Source organism: Hippoglossus hippoglossus, chromosome 3, assembly GCF_009819705.1.
Source record: "Hippoglossus hippoglossus isolate fHipHip1 chromosome 3, fHipHip1.pri, whole genome shotgun sequence".
Lineage (NCBI taxonomy): Eukaryota > Metazoa > Chordata > Actinopteri > Pleuronectiformes > Pleuronectidae > Hippoglossus > Hippoglossus hippoglossus.
Window position 1 is genome coordinate 2,028,744 of NC_047153.1, and position 22,868 is coordinate 2,051,611.

The 22,868-nt window shown below is 42.6% G+C and overlaps 2 protein-coding genes across 5 annotated transcripts in view; one reads left to right on the forward strand and one right to left on the reverse strand.

The window, feature by feature from the left end:
• Positions 1-7,202, reverse strand: part of cngb1a (cyclic nucleotide gated channel subunit beta 1a) — a 20,469-nt gene extending 13,267 nt beyond the window's left edge. The window contains exons 1-17 of the mRNA XM_034581379.1: positions 7,041-7,202; positions 6,824-6,863; positions 6,689-6,749; positions 6,292-6,475; positions 6,170-6,189; positions 5,991-6,005; positions 5,524-5,600; positions 4,475-4,504; positions 4,331-4,397; positions 4,063-4,175; positions 3,902-3,953; positions 3,662-3,691; positions 3,451-3,480; positions 2,599-2,659; positions 2,474-2,498; positions 876-964; positions 105-184 (exon numbers count right to left, since the gene is read on the reverse strand). Of these exons, the coding sequence (XP_034437270.1) occupies positions 105-184; positions 876-964; positions 2,474-2,498; positions 2,599-2,659; positions 3,451-3,480; positions 3,662-3,691; positions 3,902-3,953; positions 4,063-4,175; positions 4,331-4,397; positions 4,475-4,504; positions 5,524-5,600; positions 5,991-6,005; positions 6,170-6,189; positions 6,292-6,475; positions 6,689-6,749; positions 6,824-6,863; positions 7,041-7,202 (1,136 nt within the window). The remainder of the gene's footprint in view (positions 1-104; positions 185-875; positions 965-2,473; positions 2,499-2,598; positions 2,660-3,450; positions 3,481-3,661; positions 3,692-3,901; positions 3,954-4,062; positions 4,176-4,330; positions 4,398-4,474; positions 4,505-5,523; positions 5,601-5,990; positions 6,006-6,169; positions 6,190-6,291; positions 6,476-6,688; positions 6,750-6,823; positions 6,864-7,040) is intronic.
• Positions 6,029-19,654, forward strand: LOC117752161 (annexin A2-like). 4 transcript variants are annotated; one of them, XM_034569360.1, is made up of 13 exons: positions 6,029-6,046; positions 15,242-15,303; positions 15,559-15,652; positions 16,188-16,282; positions 16,420-16,533; positions 16,671-16,761; positions 17,194-17,273; positions 17,416-17,475; positions 17,614-17,707; positions 18,307-18,402; positions 18,809-18,867; positions 18,944-19,066; positions 19,470-19,654. In XM_034569360.1, the coding sequence occupies exons 2-13, from the start codon at positions 15,253-15,255 to the stop codon at positions 19,527-19,529; spliced, it is 1,017 nt and encodes a 338-aa protein (XP_034425251.1). In that variant the 5' UTR covers positions 6,029-6,046; positions 15,242-15,252; the 3' UTR covers positions 19,530-19,654. The 4 variants fall into 4 exon arrangements, with proteins under 4 accessions (XP_034425251.1, XP_034425244.1, XP_034425266.1 ...); XM_034569353.1 differs by lacking the exon at positions 6,029-6,046 and adding an exon at positions 12,562-12,652; XM_034569375.1 differs by lacking the exon at positions 6,029-6,046 and adding an exon at positions 14,551-14,574.
• Positions 19,655-22,868: the final 3,214 nt, after the last annotated feature.

Sequence of the window (22,868 nt, forward strand, 5' to 3'; positions counted from 1 at the left end):
CTGCAAAGATGAGACGGCTGACTCTGGACCAAAGGGTTGGACAGAGAGACAGTTGTGTGGAAAATGAAAACAGAGTGAATTAGGCAGTGAGAGTTGCTGCTAACCTTTCATCCATGTGAGCGAGAACTGCTTCTCCTGCCTCCTTCTTGATGCTGGAAGTTGGTTGGTTCTCTGCATCCTCTTTCTGCAGCCAATCACATGGGATAATAATAATATCACACCACTGATACAATTATCACCATGGTCTTAGTGGACAAATGGCAAAGGCTCGGTAGCCTCACCAAGGAGATTACTAACAACATATTACACAAACAAGTCTAACTGTGGTAAAACCATAGTAACCATTGATGCACCACGGCTCCTTCTCTAGTTTACCATACATGCTAACAGCAGTTAGATATACAAACGCTACTATTAGCATGTTAGCAAATCCTTGCAGACATCAAAGTAGAGGAGCTACTACCACACTATATAAAAACACGGACATGTTAGCTGGCACAAGTAAAGCGAAAGTGTCTTGATCGCCACCTGATGGCTGGGTGCAGAATAGGTCATAAAACCTGCTTCCTCCATTTGTTTCTCATTTGTGTCATTTTAGGTCGTTCTTATCACGCTGATGTTTGTTCAAGTGTTTCTGATCAGTTTGGTTTTAAATAGTTATTTGATGATTTAAAAACGGTCTGATACGTCATGATTGACAGCTGAGACTGACTCGTTAACATTCAACCCCATGTGTGGGCGGGACCTCGAAATTGCACAGACTCTGACTGCAAATGGCAGCGTTCGTATCTGCGTATATTTTGGCTTCATTTCTGGACAGTGGGAGGAAGCTGAGACACGTCTGTGGTTAGTTCAACAAGATGATTGAGACTCACCTCCTTCTTCTCTTCGTTCTTCGCCTCTGCGTCCTCATCTGGTCCTACGTCCTCCAGCACCAGGTCTGTCCTCTGCTGCACGATGCTAACTGAACATCACGTGGGAGAAGAGCAGACCTGAGGGTTATCTGTGTATAGTTCTTTATGTGTCTCATATACTGTGCGTGAGCATATTTTCATGTTAGAAGGGCTCAAAACATTTAATCAAAGGAGAGTTCCTCTGTTTGAACTTTCCCACACAAATGAAAATGTAAATTGATTAAAACAAAAAACAACAAGACAACAGAAGTGAATTGTCTGATGTTTCTATTACACATAAATAGAATATACTTTATGTTTGGACAGTAACTGTTTGAGAGACCCTTGATTGATTGATTGATTGATTGATTGATTGATTCCTACTCCCTGCATTGTCAAGTTTGCAAACCGACGTAAGAAACAAAACGCAGAAGCATTTTTTTAAAATGGAAGTCTTTATTTTCACAAATACAGAGCAAAATGCTTTAATCAGCTGCAATGTCTGCACTGAGGTAGCTTCCTTTGTATCATCACCAAAAGCTTTTAAAAAGCAAAAAACTGAACTATTGATGGCTGCCATTCTAGATCTAATGTTAAGAGCTTATGTGATTTTCCATTATGAAGAAGCACCAGTGGCAGAGTAATAAGCTGAGCTCAGTGTCAGTGTGAGCGACTCTGTCCCGCTCGTCCTTCTCCTTTTATTTTAAGGGGCTCTCGCTGCCTTTCCCCCCTGAAACAGAAGGAGAAGAGCAGCCGGGTTAGAGTCCGCCTCGTCACTGACACCTGCCCCTGCCAATCAATCAACCGATCAATCAACCGATCAATCAACCGATCAATCAATGCATTTTGTAGAGTAACTCAGCACCAGGCTGAAAAGTGTCCTTTCACAGAAGTTTCCCCTGTGACCTCAGTCATGGTGGACTAACTTATCAGCTACTGCATAATTTAACCACTAGAGGTCAGCAAACTCAAGTCTTTCTGCCACTGTCAAATTTCTTTTTAAAGATGCTGCTTCTTATCGAAGCTGAAGAACTTAACCAGACATACAAACCAACAAAGTCAGTCGTCAACTTTAAAGTCTTCTCTCGTAAAAATGAAACAAACAGTTTACAAGCACATCTGATGAAGCAGATTCCAGTTACTATTATTAGTTGACATTGACATTGACAGTTGGTTGCTTAGTTACAGAAAACTCTATGAACACTACCCCGGAGTTTTCAAACTAAAACAAGGACTCTGACTCCACATGATGTCATCACCACAAGATGGCAGCGTTTGTATCTGAGACATTTTAGCTTCATTTCTGGATCGTGAGAGGAAGTGGAGACGTGTCGTCCATTTTCATTTGCAGTCATTCATCTAAACATGACCTGTTGAATCTGATCTGATTTTCCACTTCCCTTCTCATTCTGAAGTGTATCCTGGTGTCATGTATGTAACATGACGTTGTTATGTTACTAAATGTTTGCTATCAGCTGCTGACAACTGTGTGGAATTTGCCCTAAAACCCCACGACAGTGTGATGTGATTGTAATGTGTTCATGTGTTCACGAGTGGTGCTGAGGACATGTTGTACTCACTGTTCTGCACTTCACAGCCTGTGTCCTGCGAGAGGAGAACACATGTGGGAATTATGACACACTGCTGCTTTCACTTGGATTTATATTCACGAGGGATCATAAATATAACTCACTACTCAACTCACCTGCTTCTGCACAGGCTGAGGCATCATGCGACCGATGCCACTGAAGATCCAGCCCATCATACTGTCAACACACAAACAACACGTCATAAACCTTATAAAAACACTAGTGGCCCTTTAGAGAACTGCAGGCCACAGGACGAGAGTTTCTGGACATCAGGCAAAAACATTGACATGACGTTGATGTGACAGATCATCGGATGAGGTAAAGTTACTGTGTAGTTCGTTTACATAGACTGTATTAGTACACAGCAATAAAACAAAGTGTGGACGTTATAGATCTTTCAAATAGTGTTCATAAAGCGTAACATCATCGGCTAGATGTAACATCACATGCCCCGCTGATCACGGTAGTTTTCCCCTGACATCTGTCACATTCCCGTTTGATCAGACGGGCTTCACCAGATTAATGTTTTTTGTGCCTTTAGCAGATTTCTATTCCATTTTCCATTTCTAAGCTAACGTTAGCTAGCGTTGGACACTGGAGCAAACGTCAACATCATTTTTGGAGTTTTTTTTCCTTCACATGAGACCTTCACATAGAAATCAGTCCACAGGTCATTACAGACAACTGAAGAATTCTGGAAGGTTTTATTTGTTAAATTAAACAAAAAACAAAACAAAAAAGGTTTAAAGTTATAATCTGTTTACACTTTATGAATGAAAACGTGAAAAAGTGAACTGTTTCTCAGGCTAACATATAAAATACATATATATAAGTATCAAAGTAAAAGTTGGAAATACTTTCTGTACAGAACATGACGACTTAGTTACTTCCCACCACTGCAGATGAAAATTTTTTAGGCTGTGAGCTCTGATGCTAACGTGATGTTGGAAAAACGTGCTTCCACCTACTTAGGCTGCTGCTCTGCTTCTTTGGACGACCTGAGAGGGCAGAAGAAAACAGAGTTTGACCACAGTCACTTTATCCAGTACGATAATCTACTTCCTGTAGTTAGCGCCTGTGTGTGATGTGGAGCTGCAGCAATGGACAGTCTGAGGACAGTGATTTGTGAACATTAGAGAATGAAAACATTTTCAAGTAATGAAACACGTTTCCACCTACTCAGGCTGCTGCTCTGCTTCTTTGGACGACCTGAGTGGACAAAAGAAAACAGTGTTTAACTAGCATTTTACTGGTTATGTCCTTTTCTCTGCCTGTTGCTTCTCATCTGAAAACTAGGTCCAATATGTAGTTTTCTGCCAATAGGAGTCGTCTCGATCAAAACAACAACTAAAGACAGAGGTTTGTGTCCTTGAAGCAGTGAAGGATCATGGGAGTTGTTGTCAGATAGATTTTACTCACTTCGCAGTGTCAGCTGCTGGTTTTGGGGGAGGTGGTGGTTCTGGAGGTGGAGCTTCAGCTGTTTGAAGGTGTAGGAGACACTCAGATCAGTAATATAATAATAATAATATTAAACAGATGTGTTATGGTGATTTCAGGTTAACCTTTACATCTGAAGGTACCTTCAGTGGAAGCAGGAGCTTCAGTCTTGATGTTGCTGTCTGTCTTTGAGTAAACATTGATCTCTGGCTGAGGAACCACCTTCTCCATACCCTGTTTTATCCAGTCCATCATCCTGTCAGTCGCACAATCACAAATGTAGAAAATATTAAAATATCACACATGGACTAACTTCACTGGTAAACCTCCAACTGATATTGGTTTTATATCTTTGTTGTCATTGACTGAATATTGATATTTTTGTTATTGACAATTTTCTATCACACACACCTGGGTGGGAAAGGCTTGTTGTCAGTTGTGTCGTCTCTGTCTTGTCGCACATTAGCCTGAGGCTCTGCTGCAGAAAGAAGAGAAAACGAAAGAGTCACGTCTGAGCTGATCTTTGTTAACAGGAACATTCGGGTGTGTTCTCACCTGGAGCAGCTGCTGCCGGATGCACCTGAGGAGACACAGACATAGAGGTCATGCATCTGAGGTCACACAAATTCTAATGGAGCACACGCTTTAACGCTTGGCGTGGGCAGGCCAGACGCTTGGTGCTGGTGTCATAACGGCACCAACCAATCACCAATCTGTCATGGCCGACTTTGTAAAGAGCTTTGTGCACAAGCTGATTGTGTCCCAGTGAAAAGAGGATTCTCCACCACGATAATCTACATCTCCTGCATGATGACGTTTAATATCAGTCATGATCACAGACTCCTGCTTGAAGATTCTAACTTCTCTCAACTTCTACTGAAGCGACACAAGCAAAGTGAACGAGCAGCGGTTTTGTTGAAGCCTCCAAAACCTACGTGTGAGTGACTGTCATTAAAGGAGCATCACAACGTTTTGTACAGCTCAGCCTGTGGAAACAGTTTGTAACGTGTGGTCACAGCAGGATCTGGTCTCATGTGGTCCGGCCCACATTGCTAAATAGTTTGGGCCCAGATTTGGCCCACACACACAGCCGCAGTGTCATCCAGCCCACATACAGTGTTGAATGATGGAATTTGGGTGGTCCGCTCCTCTTATCCAGATCTGGGCCACAAATAAGCCAAAGCAACACCTCACATCAACCACAGGGGGCCTAAAATTTGTTTTGTGCTATTTGGGCCATATTCACTATTTAGCACGTGGGCCACTTTGTGTTCACATCCAGATTTCACCTTGCGGAGAGCACCGCATGTTTACCAAAAAAGATCTGTGTTTGTTTTGGGATATTTGGGCCAGAAGTGGCCCACATCTGTATCAGTCACCAGTCCAACACTGTGGATCAGGTGAAGTTAGGCCAAGGTTCGATTGGCTGAGAATTGCAACCAAGAATGACGACAATTAAGATTCTAATCTGTTCACTGAGGACAGAGTCGTTGCTATGGCCAAAACCTTTGGATCTGTCTGCAGGAGGCTGGTGTGGGTTCAGCTCAGGAGGACATCTGGAGTATTAACCTGCTTAGGGACGTCCTGTAGAAACTGTCCTACCTCAGAGTCTTTGTTCTTCAAATCAGGCTGAGGAACAACTTTCTCCAAACCCTGAGCGAACCACGCCAACATCCCTTTCCTGCCAGAAAACAACAACAGTGGATATGAAGTCGAAGTCTTTTTAAAATGGAAGTTCACAAGTTTCAGGTTCATGTTTCCAGCAGCAACATCTACACACACATATTTTGAAAGAACTAAAGAAAGAGGTGAGCTCACTATTTGGCACCTGCTTATAGGTTGGTTTATAAAGCAGCTCAGTATTTGGCAGTGAGCCTGTTTTGCAGATGTATACAGCAGCTCAGTATTTGGCAGCAGGCCTGTTTTGCAGATGTATAAAGCAGCTCAGTATTTGGCAGCAGGCCCGTTAGTGGATGTATAAAGCAGCTCAGTATTTGGCAGCAGGCCCGTTAGTGGATGTATAAAGCAGCTCAGTATTTGGCAGTCGGAGCTTCCTGTCATTGTTACTCACTCATCGTCAGGTTTACTGTCGTCCACAGAGCAGAGAGAACACAGAGAGAACATCAGGTAATTTTACTCTGACACACACACACACACACACACACACACACACACACACACACACACACACACACACACACACACACACACACACACACACACACACACACACACACACACTGTATTTACCTGGCTGTTGGGTTTTCCTCCTGTAAACAGATGAAAAGGAACCAAACAGGAAACATTATTACAACATGGAGACAAGTTGAACTGAGACTCTGGTAGAATCTGATCCGGGGGCCGAGCCTCACCGTGGCAGGGGGCGTGGTGGAGGTCGTGGTGGAGGTCGTGGCAGGGGGCGTGGTGGAGGTCGTGGTGGAGGTCGTGGTGGAGGTCGTGGTGGAGGTCGTGGTGGTGCTGTCCCGGCTCAGTTTGGGTGAGGCTGCAGGTTGAGGCAGAGCTCCGCTGATCCACGTCAACACGCCGGGCTGAGAGCTAGACGCCATGATGACATTTTGCTGGGTCATCAAGTGAAACTGAAATAATACTATATTTCCCTCATAAACAAAACTAAATATAATCAATTAATTTTAATGTGGAAACAGAGGATGAAATTTATACTAGAATAACTTTGGTTGTCGTCGTATCTCAGGTGGTGTCACGTGTGATGTCACGTGTGATGTCACGTGTGATGTCAGCGTTACTCACCCGTTGCCCTCTGCTTCCTGTTTGGATTTGTCAGCTTCTGGATTCTTCGGATCTTTTGAAGCTGTCAATCAAACGGAAACGTATGTTCAGTGTGAATAACGGAACCACGTTATGTTTCCTGTGTGAGTTACTCACCTTCGTTTTTACACTCATCCTGAAACGTCACTTTCTTCTCCTGTTTAAAGCACAAAATCACGTCATCTTACACAAACGGAATATTTACATAAAAATACACAGGAAAAATAATTTTACAATCATGCTTTATTCATTTCTTTAGATAAAATATTAATGTCTCCGTAAACTTTAAATAACTAATAAAAAACAACTGTAAACAGAAATGGGCGTGGCTTACTTGTGCAGGTCGTAGGGGTGCATCAGGAGGAAGAGCTGCGACTTGGGGAGGGGCCTGTACCGGGGGCGGGGCTGCGACTGGTTCCTCCTCCTTCTTCTCATCGACTTTTTTGGAAGGAGGCTCAGGCGGCTGAGGAACGACTTTAACCACCCAGCTCAACATCCTCCACACACACACACACACACACACACACACACCATTATTACCTCAGCCAAGTAGGTTGTGTGTTCGACTACGTTTGTTAGTTTGCAAGACTACACAAAAACTACTGAGCCAATTTTCATGAACTTTGGTGAAGGGGTGCGACATGAAGAACCCATACAATTTTGGAGCAGATAAATGAGTGGATTTAAGATGTTCTTTTATCTTTTCTCTTTGCAGCGTTTCAGAATCAATTCCAGTTATGGCAGAGTGAAAGACAAGTTCTCATGTGAGAATAGGTCATATGATATGAGATATGTGAACTGTATCGATGCCACAACTGCTGCTGACACTATGAGGTCTGAATGTTTGCGTGGACGCTAAAAACTTTATGGATGAAAGTGCTGCACACAGCTATACAAAGCAGTAACGGAGCAAAACACCAAGGTAAAGATCTCTTTAGTTATTATGAGAAGTTGACAAATTAGAATATGGCAACGGCTACAGTCTGGATAATTAATTTGACATGGAGTGATAATATATTAGCCTTGGTGATGCCCTTCTATGTCTATATTAAGTTTCTGTGTTGTTTTTATTTTTAAATGACTAATCTTTCTTTTACCTAGAGAATCTGATCCATTTTCACTTGATTTTCCCCCAAAATATATCCTGTCGATATTTAACAAAGCAGCTTCACACATTTCATTAGTACATTAGTAACTTTAAAGAAAACGTGTATGAAATGTTTGTTAAATGTTCAGAAATAATGAAATTTAAATTCCAGTGAATTTGCTGAGGAAAATCTTGAAATAATCCTGTGGGAGGAAATGAATCTGAAGTCTTAACCTCAAAATAATAAGACATGTTGACTCCTGGGTTTAAATAATAATTATCTGTGTCTCCTCTGAGTTCACTACCGACCAGCTTCCCTCTGTTCTGTGCTTAATGGTGTTTAGATTACGTCTGGCTGAGTGTCGGCCTCAATTAGAGCTGACTGATCACGACCCTAATCCGCCGCAGGAGGCCTGGCAGCAGGAAACAGCTACAGCCGCCGTTTCAATGGGGTCCAGCTCCTCACTTACACTTTCCAGGAAGGGATTTAAGCATTTAGTCTGTTTTCAAGTGGTCAGGCAGGTAACTAGCCAGGAAGTTAATGATCAGCCATTCAGCAGGTTAGCACTGGTTAGATAGACAGATAGATAGAGAGATAGAGGGTTATAGATAGTTAGCAAATCAACCTGCTGTATGATGGTTAGCTTGTTGGTAGGTTGACTAGTTTAACCAGTTAGCCAGGCAGTTTTTTGGCCAGTCAGCTAGTTAGTGAATTAACCACTTAGTTAACCAGTGCAGGCAGTTGCTCTGCAGCAACATTAAGTTAATTCGTAGATATCGACGTGGTTCCGTTTGGTCGGCCTGCTTTCGGCTGAGTGTCGGCGCACTCGGCTTGTTCCAATAGCACAGGACCAAACATGAGCTGTCGCTGGCCCGTATACTGAAGCCAGGTATTTAGCATGTAGCGCCCCCTAGCTACAGTTTAAATAAAGAGAAAACTGTTGTGTTGTTTTGTGTGTTTAAGCACCAGGATGACTGGTTTCTTGGGGATGATTGGATCCAGGTGCTGGAGAGTCTATCGTGTGCCCGTCCGGTCTCCACTCAAGATAATGCAATTTGGCTCTGAGACATAAAGCGCTTGGTTAGTCTGTCACTTGGCGAGGTCGTTACTGTCGGCCTCGTGTCTCTGATGTTTCCTGGTTGACATTAGTTGTTGTTGGATGTAAACTAAACTGCTCACGTCGATTGTCTGGGCTGAGGTTTATTAACTCGGAGCAGTCGGTGAGGTTTTGTTTTCATCTTTGGTTTCTTTTTATCTTTATCCTCTTTGGTTATATTTATTTCTTTGTTTTAAACAGCATCTTTTTCTGTTTCCCTGTTTTAATTTATCTATTTTATTTGTTCCCACAATTAAAAAATAAAATCTCATTAAAATAAATAAGTAACTTATATTTTTACAGAGACCATCTGGTTTTATGTTGGCGAGCTGATTTCAGATACGGTTGAAGAAGCTCACAAAAACCACATCATTGATTGACCAAACCATTTCAGTTTCCTGTAAATCAATGAACAAACCTGTTTCCTACAATGGAAGTGAGTTACATTAGTGAAATTTCTTTTGCTGCTAAGAATATTCAACGTTTACATTGTTTTGTTAACGTCTTGTTTAGGTGACCACAAGATTCCGGATGAGGCATCGACAGCAGCTGCTCAGTTCTTCACAAGAACATGAAGAACCGTAATTAAATATATGAATCTGACTCAGTTCATCTCTTCAAATGAATCAGTTTAACTTAAAGACAACACAACATCAGTCACTGCACGTTTTAAATGAACCAGATAAAATGAGGCTGAACTAATAATTCAGCTCTGAACCAAACACAGAGTGAGGGTGAGTTTTAGGGTGTTGTGCGGAGGTATGTGCGGGGGTGTGGTCTATCTGCTCGGGGGGTCTCGTCCTACCTGAGTCGTTCAATCGGGGTCCAGCAGTTTCCCACAGAGCTGCGCTGAAGAGGCTGTGAAGACCTGCAGGGATCTGAGCTCTGAGGGAGGATTAGAACAGAGAAACTCTGCTAACAGGATTACTGAGGACATGAAGGGCTAAGTGAGACGGGGACAGACCAGGACAGAGCAGGACAGAGCAGGACAGAGCGGGACAGACCGGGACAGACCGGGACAGACAAGGACGGACCAGGACAGACCGGGACAGACCAGGACAGACCAGGACAGACCAGGAGTGGTGCTCAAAACATGATGACACAAAACTCTATCAGAGAAATCAGTTTTCTCCAGAGTCAGTGAGATGATGGACAAACACTAAAGTTTTCTCTGGAAGCTTTGATTTGATGTTTTGTTTTTTCAGCAGTGACAATAATCACACACAACACATCACCTTTTCAAGTTGATATTGTCGAACAGCTGATTGTTTCCACGTCCTCGGTCTCAGTGCAGTGTTTCCTCTCTTTTGTCTCCATGTTTGGTCATCACCTTCTCTTCAGCTGCTAAATGCTCCACATGTTCACCAGCTGTTCTCTGTCTGCAGCTGGCTGTTAGTGGACGGAGGCTGTTTGCAGATGTAAACAGGTGTTTACTGGTTTACCGTGCTGTTGTGTTGTGTTGTTGTACAGTGTTGTGTTGTGTTTGAATGTGGTTGTTGTGTTGTGCAGCTGTGAGCATATTGCTTCGGCTCCAGGTTAAAGCTGTTAACGTGGCCCTGACGAGGATTATCTGATAACGAGGTTAAATCCAACGTCAGTGAAACAGGGGATTGAAACAAACTGAGCCAGAGAGGAACCGTCACAGAGGAACCGTCACTGAGGAACCACCACAGAGGAACCGTCACTGAGGAACCGTCACTGAGGAACCACCACAGAGGAACCGTCACTGAGGGACCGTCACAGAGGAACCGTCACTGAGGAACCGTCACAGAGGAACCACCACAGAGGAAGCATCACTGAGGAACCACCACAGAGGAACCGTCACTGAGGGACCGTCACAGAGGAAGCGTCACTGAGGGACCGTCACAGAGGAACCGTCACTGAGGGACCGTCACAGAGGAACCACTGAGATCTAATGATGATGATAATAATAATAACAAATGAATGAAAGAAAGAAAGTAAAAGAGGAAATGAAAGGAGACACTTGGGACAGACAGAAGATTTATCACGTTACTTTTTACAGTGTAGCGAATAAGTAACAAACATGTTAACAACACATAATCAGTCTGTTTCCACGGTAACATTATCCACAGTAATTACATTCGCTTCAGACATGAACTCGACCTTTGAGACTGAACGATAACGACCTGAGTCCACGAACGTCAGTAAAGCTTCAGTCACAAATGATTTTTTTGAAATTTGATCCTGAGTCTGAAATGTAATAGATAGACAGTCTACTTTGACTTTTTAGTTTGATCCATGTCCCATCGGCTAACATGGAGGAGTTATTGACTTATACTTCAGCCAGCCACCAGGGGAGCTAACATGTTGTCTTTATGTATCGTCTATGGGACATGGTGTCAAACTACAGGTCTGAATTCTGTCTCTGTAAACGTTGCTGAGTCTCACTCTGTTTCTGAAACGCTGCCAAAAGTGATTTGAACAGAATCCAACGTGTGGATCCGACCGTCAGAGCCTGACTTCCTGTTGTTCCCTGATCCACAAACTGAGCTGAGGTTTGTCTTGTGTGGACCGATCGAGTCCAGCTGACATTCACTGTCTCGCCTTCAGATGTCACAGTCCACCGGGGTTTAAGTTGAACTCTGATGTGCTCGGAAGAGGTTTAATCACTGATTGTCATCGACCCAGGCAGCGATAAGCCGGGTGTGACGGGGAGTGGGGGGCGTTTATGGATCTGACTAAGTTCATTAAGTTACAGGAATTTAAAGTGACCAGACCTCAGCTACTCTCACAGCCTCAGGTGAGTGTGCAGGTGAATCACAGCAGGAAGTGACCTCACTTGGGGGGGGGGGGGGGAAATGGGGGTTTGACAGAGAAAACGTTCACTGTGACTTTAAAGCACTAACGTCATCTAGACCCATATATCGCCACTTTCATACATGCACTGAATGTTCTCTGGAGGAGGTGCATGTGAGAACGCAAATGTCCGAGTGAGACGCTATGCTCTATGCTAACACATGGTAAATGGTAAAATGTCTGTATTTATATAGCGTTTTTCTAGACTTGACGACCACTCAAATGTTTTACAGTACAGTTTTGCCCTTCACCCATTCACAAGGAGACTTTGGCACGCAGAATGGGGGGTGGTGGGCAGGGATCAAACTGCTGATCTTCTGGTTCGTGGACAACCCACTCTACCTCCTGAGCCACAGACACCACACGCCAACACATGAGCGTCACGAACTGGGGCCACTTCCACACTGCACCTGTTCATCATCAGCTTGTTAGTTTGTTTATCACATCACTTCCTGTGCTGAACATAAACCGAGAGCTGCACGTTCGACTGAACTGAACAGGACGCCTTCAAATCACAGATTAATCGTGACGTGATTTCACTTAACATAATATAATATAATATATATATGTAACATAATATGAAGCATCGATTCGGTTGCTATGGATACGTGCAGGTTATTATACTTGATGTCTGAGGCTGAGAGGAGGTGAGGAAGTCCGAACCTCAGTGAGGAATTTATGTCCATGTGTTGTGCACTGAATCATCAAGGCTGCGAGATATGAGTGTGTGTGTGTTTGTGTGTGTGTGAGTGTGTGTGTGTGTGTGTATGTGTGTGTGTATGTGTGTGTGTGTGGGTGTGTGAGAGTGTGTGTGTGAGAGAGAGTGTGTGTGTGTGTGTGTGTGTGTGTGAGTGTGTATGAGTCAGCTGGTATTTAAACGCCACACCCTGTTCTGTCCGGGTTCATAACGGAGCTGCTGCTGCTGCTGCTGCTGCTTCACTGAAGGTAAGAAAACATGAAAACTACATTAACTGTTTCTCTGTGTGAGTGGATGAATGAATGTTCACTCTGTCAACTTTAACACTACACAAAGTATTTAGTATTTTTTTTCAGTGCTGCTTTAACTGCAGAAAACATCTGTCGAACGAGTCATTAAGTGTCTGTGAAGAATCTCTTAAAAGAAGAAACGTCGCTCAGGAGACTCGTGTGAACAGTTTGAGAAGTGATAACAAGCGGCTGGTCACTGGGTGCGGCCGCCAAAGTCTTCCCCTCGGACCCACTGTGTTCTCTGCCCGCCTGTAATTACCACAGTATCATGTTCATGTCATTAACCGAGGGAGGATCACACGGAGGTGGGGATGAGACGAGACAGAAGTTTATTTCTCCTTTTCTCTGGAGTTTTTTACCAGCATCACACGTTAAAATCGGATCCGTGCATTAACGCGGTGGAATCAGATGAAAAGAGGCTTTTATTTTGAAGCTGGAGCTGCAGGGAGATGATTCATTCAGAGGAGTTTTGTTTGGCTGCTTGAAACTAAACACTCACATTCAAAGATTATGTTTCTGGAAAGAATTTCCATGAGGGGCTGAACAGCAGAAAGTGAAGACAGCTGAATAAATCCTGGAGACAAACACAGGAAGGCAACTTTATGAACTGTTAACAGCACAGGTAACAGAGGTAGAAGAAGAAAACAAGACGAGAAGACATGAGAGGAACAACTGGACGGTGCAGAGGAAAAAGGATCTTCAGGTTCAGAGGTCGTGTGAATTCACAGAAACACCTGGAGCCTCACTTATTTATTTCCTCTGGTTTTCTTCTGCTTAGCAGGAGAACGACTTCAGAACCCGACGCCTTGATCCCACTACGCTTTAACGTCAGGTGACCCGGGGACGTTTCTTTTGTTAGTTAGAACAAAGGATGTTGCACCTTGTTATAATCTATGAGTCAAATTGTGATTTATGAAGATGGGCTATACAAATAAACTTTGATTGATTGATCGTAACTGCTGCGTTTCATGACTCTATGGTTACGTAGCGTTCACACCACTCTGGAGTTTTGGGAAACGCAGACGGCCTCGTTTGAGTTTAAAAACTCCGGGGTTGTGTTTCAGTCTGGACGAACAGAAACTTTTGTAAACGATGACGCAGACGCCCACGTTCTCTTCCTGATTGGTTCTTATCAGTCACATGATTCGACTTCTAGCTGTGAATACAAAGCGTCGCTAACACTTTCTGTCAGTAACAGTTGCACCTCGTCGTCGCTCCAGGAAAATAAATCCCTGCTCCTATTTTTCACCGTCACTGTTCTACAATCTACAATCTACTTCCTGTTTACACCACATGACCAGTGTGCGTGAACAGTCGTGCGACGTGTGTTTTCAGGTGCGTTAGTGTGGACGAAGATACGCTCACATTGTAGTTTAAATGAGATGAAACATTACTGTGGATGTAGCTAAAGTCAAATGAGCCCAGTAACTGTTTTCCTCTGACCCTCTGCAGGGGCCCGGCCCCCATGTCGACAACCAGTGGACTTAACTACTACATGTATATAAAGTAGCAGATGTTTTACAGTGTAGCTACATGAAGTAACTTTATTAGTGCCGTTGCCTTTAAATCTGCCTCCTGGACTCAGGACTGTTTGTACCAGTCGTTCCTAAGCAACAAACCCTCCCTGACCCTCATTCACTTCCTGTTAACGTTTTGGATGAAGACCAAGGGTCTAGAGTTTACAGCTTTGATTCAGACAGTGTGTGTGTGTGTGTGTGTGTGTGTGTGTGTGTGTGTGTGTGTGTGTGTGTGTGTGTGTGTGTGTCTGTGTGTGTGTCTGTGTGTGTGTCTGTGTGTGTGTGTGTTACATAACAGGCTCCACATTTCTTCAGATCTGTTTGCTCACCATCCACAGTCCTTATCTGCAGACACACCCTCTGGTATGTCCTGGTCAATAAATCAAACACACCTCGCACCGGTGTTTACGGCCTGCAGGACGTGAACTATTGTTTTATCAAATCAAAGGAGGGGTTTATAGGGGCGGCGTCACTGACCCTGGTTATAAAGTCGTCTGGTGTCGGGTCAGTTTTCTAAAACACCTCGACGCTGTGGTTCCTGCACCTTCTTCTTCTTCTACTGTCGAAGAGGCGTCCAGTCCGGCTGCTGCTCACGATAACTGACTCCACCTGCAGGAAACAACAAACAGGAAGTGATGGAGGGTTGAAGCCGATTCCTCTCTGTTACTAAAGCAACAGAAAAAACATCATAGCACACATGAGCGTCGAAAAATAATTAACCATCAAAGAACAAACTGTGAAGGTTTAATGATAATTACTACACTCTTATAAAGTGGACTTGTAGTATCCCACAATGCATTGTGAAAAGTACAACCAGTGGTCACTAAAGAGTTTATGACCTGTACTGCAGCCAGCCACCAGGGGGTGTTCCAGATGTTTTAGCTTTAGGAGTTGTCCATCTTTATCTTCAAACGTCACAGCAGTGAATCCGACAGAACGTTACAGATGTTACCGATGTCGCTTGAGTCGTGGTTGTACGTGTTTCCTCCTCTGGTGATGTCACAGCGACGCTCTGTCTGTGTCTCTGCAGGTTAACTCATCATGTCGCTGGTGTCGGAGTTTCTGGGCCAACTGACGCTGTCATACGGCGCGGTGAGTCACCTGCAACACGTGGTTTCACATTACACCTGCACTCATCACCCACCCAGCAGTACTCAGTTACTTCATTTAGCAGCGGCTCCAGACCCAAACTTAATCCAACTAGATCCGTCAGGTTCTCCATCCTGATCGCTGCACTGATTTAAACACAGCGGGAGATGCTTCCCAGTGGGTTTTGATATTTTCAGGTATTTTCAGGTTTTATTGAGAGTCAGACTGTGAGCGAGCAAGTGTCTCTGTCCTCTGCAGGAAGAGGAGCCCACTTTTCCCACCGTGGTGCCGGTACAAGACTTTGACCCGGCCAAAGATGCTGCCAGGATTGAGACGGCCATCAAAACTAAAGGTGAGTGAGTCCAGTATCACACCAACACGACTCGTTACTGGGATCCGACTCCAGCACTGAGGACGGAGTCAGACAGCGTCCTCCTCAGAGTTTAAATAAAGTTTTTCACTGTGGAGACGAACACGAGGCTTCAAACTACAGAACAGAAACAGCTCAGTCAGATTTCAACAATCTTTCCCTCCCTGCACCCGGGGAAATTCTGAGAACAGATAACACATCAGGATGTTGTTGTGGCTGTAATGAACTCTGCGGCCTCCAGGGGACGATGCAACAACATTGATCTTGCGTTTATGTGAACTCGACACTAAAATGGTTCCTGTTAAAGGTTTATATTAAATCCACAAACTGTCAAGGAAGCATATGAGTCATTTCAAAAAGTGTTAATATGAGGGTCCATCAAGGATAACCTGTCCTCTAGGGGGCTCCAAACATTTTCCTGACCGTGTTGTACTTTTCTAACGTGGTCTGACATGAACTGCCTCCTCTGACTGTTACTGAAGAAGTGAAAACGAGGAATGAAATCTGTTCCCTGCAGGCGTAGACGAACAGACGATCATCGATATCCTGACCAGACGAAGCTCCGAGCAGCGCAAAGAGATCGCCTTCGAATATGAACGACTCGCCAAGAAGGTTAAAGATGTTTGACACGATGAACTTTGACATGTTGGTCTGAACCAGCAGATGATTCAAATAAGAAAAGATTTATTCCAAAGGTTTACTCAGTGACTGTAACAAGGCGAGTTTTTACAAATACTGTATATTTTCAGGATCTGCCCACAGCCCTGAAGGGGGCGCTGTCTGGCCCTCTGGAGGCTGTGATGCTGGGTCTAATGAAGAGCACAGCTGAGTACGACGCCTCCGAGCTCAAAGCTTCCATGAAGGTCAGTGACACTTCAGAGGTGTGAAGGTGGGGACTGCAGGGGGCGCTCTACAGTCGCACTGATTTAAAGTTATAATCTTTTCACTGACCTGCAGTGTGAAACGTGTAGTCTGACCTGTAGGGGGCGTTTGTGTGCAGGGGCTGGGAACAGACGAGGAGACGCTCATCGAGATCGTCTGCTCCCGGAGCAACGAAGAGATGCTGGAGATAAAGAGGGTTTACAAAGAGAGTAAGATGTTCCGTAAACATGCCCCCTGGTGGCTGGCTGCAGAATAGGTCGTAAACCCTGCCTCCTCCATGTTAGCAAATGGGATATTGATCAAACCCCCCAAAAAATCAGTAGAAGTTAAGTATATGTTGGTAAAAGATGGTTTCTTCATGTTTCCGATAAGAAATAAAAAATAAATTTAAAAAGCCCATTCATCTTAGCAGTTCCATAGTTACGTTTCACTGGCGGGCGACCTCTAGTGGAGGTAGTAGTTATGACAGGAGCAAAGGAGGAGGTCAGGTGATGTAGAACAAAGGACAAACCAAAAAACAAAAAAGTTCATTCACCCAAATCAATTACACGTTTCCTCTTATTTGTTTCAATTGTAGCTTCGTCACAAGTTTCTTTCGTGTTACGTCTGTTTTTCATCGTTTTTCATGTTTCTCTCTTCAGTGTTTAAGAAGGAGCTGGAAAAAGACGTCGCAGGAGACACGTCAGGAAACTTCGCTAAACTGCTGCTGGCTCTGGTTCAGGTCGATCCAATATTTTAATGTTGTAAACTTTTAAACGTGATTTTGAAATTTGAAGTTGCATTTGTTAAAATGACAAAAACACCTGCTGCTGTTAACAACTTTAAAATTTCTCTGCTGACTTTTTATATTTCTTATTTTGCAGACAAAGAGAGATGAGCCTTCGAACGTTGTCGACTATGAGAAGATTGATGATGACGCCAGAGTGAGTCCAGTTTTCTTATTTAAATTATAAATATAATTGTGCTGATTCCCTCAGTAGCTAACGATGAAATGTCCCACAAGCCTCTGTCCCCTGTAACGATTCTGTCCCATGTTCTGTCCTGGTGTGTGAACCTCTCAGTCTCTGTATGAAGCTGGAGTGAAGAAGAAGGGCACCGACGTGATGATCTGGATCTCCATCATGGCTCAGAGGAGCGTCCCCCATCTGCGGAAAGGTGAACTACACCTACAACCCTGAAAACAGAGTCCAGAATCAAATTCACAGATCAACACACAAAATCAACGTCTGTTTCACTTTTAATGTCAAGAATAATTTTTTTTATATATTATTCATTTATATATATATATATTTTATAGTCTTTTATATTCAATGCATATTTATTTTGCATTAAATTAAATTTGTATAGTGCCAAATCAAAACATATATAATATCAATATCCAATGGCAATTTTTTTCTTTTCTTTTCAATGATCAGTGCTGATTGCTTTGATGTTCAATTATAACTTTTAAAAAATATTTTTATCACTTTAAATGACATTTTTTAATTCAACTGCAACATTTTCTTTCATTTAATAACGTATTTTCTTCTTTTCTATATCCAATGCAAATTCTGTCTTATTTTTGTCTTCAATTCTGCCATTTTTTTCTTGTTTTCTCTTCTTGTATTTAATTTCCCATTCAGTACAGATGTTTCTTTCTTTAGTTTTTTTTACATTAATCTACATTCACCCTCTGTTGAGTCTAACATCGAGACATTGGGTAAAACAGCAGCTTCTTCTCTGACTCGTTGTCCTGACGTGTTTGTTGCCGTCAGTGTTTGACAGATATAAGAGCTACAGTCCCTACGACATGAAGGAGAGCATCAGGAAGGAGGTGAAGGGAGATCTGGAGAAGTCCTTCCTCACTCTGGGTACGTCCAACAATCTTTATCACTACCAGACCGGAGCTTTTTAGTCCTCATCCATCTCCTGTAATTAATTAGAGACATATTTTACATTTATATTCACAGTGTCGTAATTTTCTGATCTTGAATAAAATCCAGAGCCAATCGGAGTCTAAAGTTTCAAGATAACTCAGTGAACCTGGTTTTCAGAGCATGAATTCACAATTAAACAAATCACAATAAGTGTTAAATATTTTTTGCAGAGGCTGTATCATAAACTCAGTTTTGTATTTCAGTGAAATAAACTACAGCAGCTTTAAAGTTTTACGAGCTGAGAGCCACAGATGTTGTTGTGTCTATAGTTTATATAGATGAACGTCTGACAGGTCGTTTAACAGAGCAGATAATAAGACAGTGGTGTGTGTCTTCACAGTGGAGTGCTTTGGAAACAGGCAGCTGTACTTCGCCAACAGACTCAGTGAAGCCATGAAGGTAAAGTTCAGAAAACAGATGAGATGTGAACTCAGAACATGAGACACACTGACACCCCCCCCCCCCCCCCGTGCAGAGTAAAGGAGCCAAAGAGAAGCAGGTGACCAGGATCCTAGTTTCACGCTGTGAGGTCGACCTGATGAAGATCAGAACAGAATTCAAGAGGGAGCACAAAGGATCACTGTACCAGACCATCGCTGTGAGTATCTGTGTGTGTGTGTGTGTGTGTGTGTGTGTGTGTGTGTGTGTGTGTGTGTGTGTGTGTGTGTGTGTGTGTGTGCGTGTGTGTGTGTGTGTGTGAGACGCAGAATCACTGGAGTGTGATAAATAACGTAATAATAAATAAATAAAATCAAATAACACAAATTGAGTTTTGTTTTTTTAGCGACTAAAAACGTTGAGTGGGGAAAAATAACTAAGTACATTTCCTCAAGTGCTGGACGGGTGTATACAGTAGTAGATAATATTAAACATTATAATAAACTGGAATACTTTAACTACATGAACTTCTCTTGTACATTTGATGATTTGTCAATAAAGACATTTCATTGATATCATTGTGTGTGTGTGTGTGTGTGTGTGTGTGTGTGTGTGTGATTCAGGAACACACTAAAGGAGATTACCAGAAGGCTCTGCTCAGTCTGTGTGGAGGAGACGACTGAGACCTGTCAGGACTCCGTTTCCCAGAAGGCCTCGGGGTTCGACCTGTTAGCTGAAGACCTGCTCAGCCTTAGAGCGCTTTGTCATTCATCTGAAACATCTTGTGGAATAAAAAATAACTTTTCACCTGTTTGTGTTTGCATGCTGTTTTAAATGAGTGACCACCAGGGGGCAGCAGAGACTAACAGATACATTCTGCTGAGCTGTACCTGCTCTGTACACGTACATATAGTACACGCGTGTACATATACACACGTGTACATGTAAATGTATTTACGAGGTCAGTGTGAGTCTTTACTACAGTCTGTGGAGGCGGGGTCATCACCTGTCAATCACAGGGCCGATACACACACACACACACACACACACACACACATACAGGACAGTTACGCACATAATATCTGGAGTCGATTATCAGACGTCCTTTAAAGTTATAAATTATATATTTATATTATAGTTATAAAAGATTCGTGCTCCAGGTTGAATCCTGTAGCAACTGTCCTTTTATCTCTTATTATACTACAATATAAAAAAATGTTTTCTTGATACAAATACTTCGTACACCACATGAAAACACAGAAAATAAAAGATTATTAAAGATTTAAAAGAATAAACAATTAAAACCTGGATTAGAGAAAAAACTAAGAAATAATGAAAACTTCAAGTCCTGAATTAGATTTTCTCTGCTCGGTTATCGCAGCCAAAAAATGTGTAAATAAAAATTAGTTTGAATCAACTTCATCTTTAACTATGTTAATTGTGTGTTTCATCTCTTTTTTGGACAAATGAATTAAACAAATTACAGAAACACTGAAAGTTCTAGTAAACGTATCTGCGTAGAAAGAAAGATAAATCATTTAAAAGACATGTATGATAGATATGATAAATACTAATTATGATTCAATGATAAATGTATCATTAACCTGAGATCAAAATATATTTTATAAAGATCGATACATCACGACGCTCCTGAATCTAAACTGAGTCTCTGATCCAGAAACTGTGAAACATTTCTACCTTTAAGTTGGTTCAGAGTCTAAAAATCTGAAAATCAACTTTAACCTCAGTCACAAACACACACACACACACACACACACACACACACACACACACACACACACACACACACACACACACACACACACACACACACGACGAAACGTCTTCTCACTTTGTCTCAGTTTGTTTTTGTGGTTGTTGAAATGAAAAGTCAAAGTGATGATGAAACAGAAGTTTGACTCTTCTGAGCGTCTCGTGTCTCCTGAGGATGAACCAGTGTTTGTTGGATCAAAGTCGGTATTTGATGTGAAAATATTGGTTATTAATGACGCCCCAACAGACTCACATCACTGATGTGTGTTTGTGTAATCTCACATTAATTCATGTTTGATCATTAAATCAGATGAAAAGATTCCGCTGCTGCTCCTTCAGGTTGTTTTTCCTTTAATCGTTCGTAGGTTTTCGTTTTGTTTGTTTGCTGCTAATTTTTTAATTAAAGTTGCTGATTTTACCTCCAGCAACAGTCGCAGCTCATTTGCATTTTCTCTGCTGCAGAAGAAAAACAGCTGAGAGGAGGAGGAGGAGGAGGAGGAGGAGGAGGAGGAGGAGGAGGAGGAGGAGGAGGAAGAGTAGAGATTACAGTTATAATCAATATCTCCGGATTAATCAATAACTGATTCAATAAAACACCACATCTACATCCTCCCAGTATTAGCCCCGCCCCCTCACAGGCACCGTTTGAACTTGGCGATTAAAAAAAATTAGTGCAATATTGCTCCCATTGTAACTATAGGGCCGGGTGCTGAAATCCTACAGTGTAACGACCCGGCCAGCAGCGAATCACAACGCAGATTAGGACGCCTCATCGGAGCCTGAGATCTGTACTGAAAGAGTTAAAGAACTGAGATGGTGTCGCACAAACATAGTCCTGATCACAGGCGACATCGCCACATGTGTGTAGTTAACGTTCAGGTAAAGCAAGTGCACAGGCCGACATTGACCAATCACAACACAGTGTTCCAGCTGGCCAATCAGAGCAGACTGGGCTTCATCAGGAGGGGGGGGTGGTCTTAAAGAGACAGGCGCTTAAACCAAGAGTTTGAGACAGAGGCTGAAAAGAGGAGCTGCAGCGATGGACAGTCTGAGGAAAGTGATGTTTTCTGAACATTAGAGCATGAAAACATCTTATAGTCATGACACTGAATAAAAAACATCAACCTGCATATCAGCAGAATTTGTCTCCTTTAATATAGGCTGTATGTACATGCTGGAACGTTTCTGTAGGAAATGGAAGCTGATTTTCTGACTCTGATGTGCAACACAACAACACTGTTTGATCACCGAGAGGAAACTTCCGATCTTCAGATTTACTGTCACTTGGTCGTAATGTTGACGAGAACATTAGCCTCCTGAGCTGCTTCGTGTTCAGCACCAATAAAAGATTCAACATGATGCAAAGACAGAAGAGGTGTTTTGTGGAAGAGAAGAGGGAGATTTACGACTGCACAGTTAAAGCTGATGATCATACAGAGGAGAGGGGCAAAGCATGCTGGGAACGGTCTGGGAGAAGGTGATGATGACAACGGACCAATCACAGACCAGAGATCATATAGTGGTGGACAAAGGGCTTTCGTGATATCGATGTGAGGTTGTTGAGTAAATGTTCCGATGATTCACCTTCACCATGTGCAGCGACTTTGAGAGCTTTGAAAAGCTCCATATAAATACGATGCATTATTATTATTATTCTTAAAAGTAAACATGATAAAAAAAATAGAACATTTAAACCCATGAATTGCGATACAGCTGTTGTGATTATCTTTGTGATGTGATCACGTTCGATCTACTTGCACCAGGAGTCATGTCTGTGTCATGGTTTGAACTGGACGTCAGTTGATGTTACAAAAATATTCAATAACTTCACAGTCATACTGTTTATCTGGAGCCTAGATGTGTAATGGAATTTTGGTGAATATGCAGTTTTAGAGTGAAGTTATTGAATATTTTGGTAACATCTCCTTTGGGTCCCTGTGCACTCGTCTCACAGCCTGAACATAGAGACAATGTTCTGTGTCCGGCTCGGAGACTCATATTGATGAAAACTGGCTTGTAGCCTGTTGTCCACTTTACTACGGTTTGTGTTTTAACAACGTTTCGCTTATGATTTATTAATCCGATTAATCTGACTTCTGGGTCTCAGAAATCATACAAATTAAAAATCAAGTTCGACCCGTGACCCGTTTTTTCATTTGCTATTTTCAATTTGAGCAAAAAATCCAAACTAAGAACAACAAACTTGTTTTTTAATTTTCCGATTTTGTTTTTCTAACTGAATATGAAAA

What these genes read in the sequence shown, in the direction of transcription:
- LOC117752161 (XM_034569360.1), top strand. Translation starts at nt 15,253, where the DNA reads ATGTCGCTGGTGTCGGAGTTTCTGGGCCAACTGACGCTGTCATACGGC. An exon ending in GACTCAGTGAAGCCATGAAG is followed by an intron (nt 18,868 to 18,943) that starts GTAAAGTTCAGA and finishes CCCCCCGTGCAG; the next exon opens with AGTAAAGGAGCCAAAGAGAA. An exon ending in CACTGTACCAGACCATCGCT is followed by an intron (nt 19,067 to 19,469) that starts GTGAGTATCTGT and finishes TGTGTGATTCAG; the next exon opens with GAACACACTAAAGGAGATTA.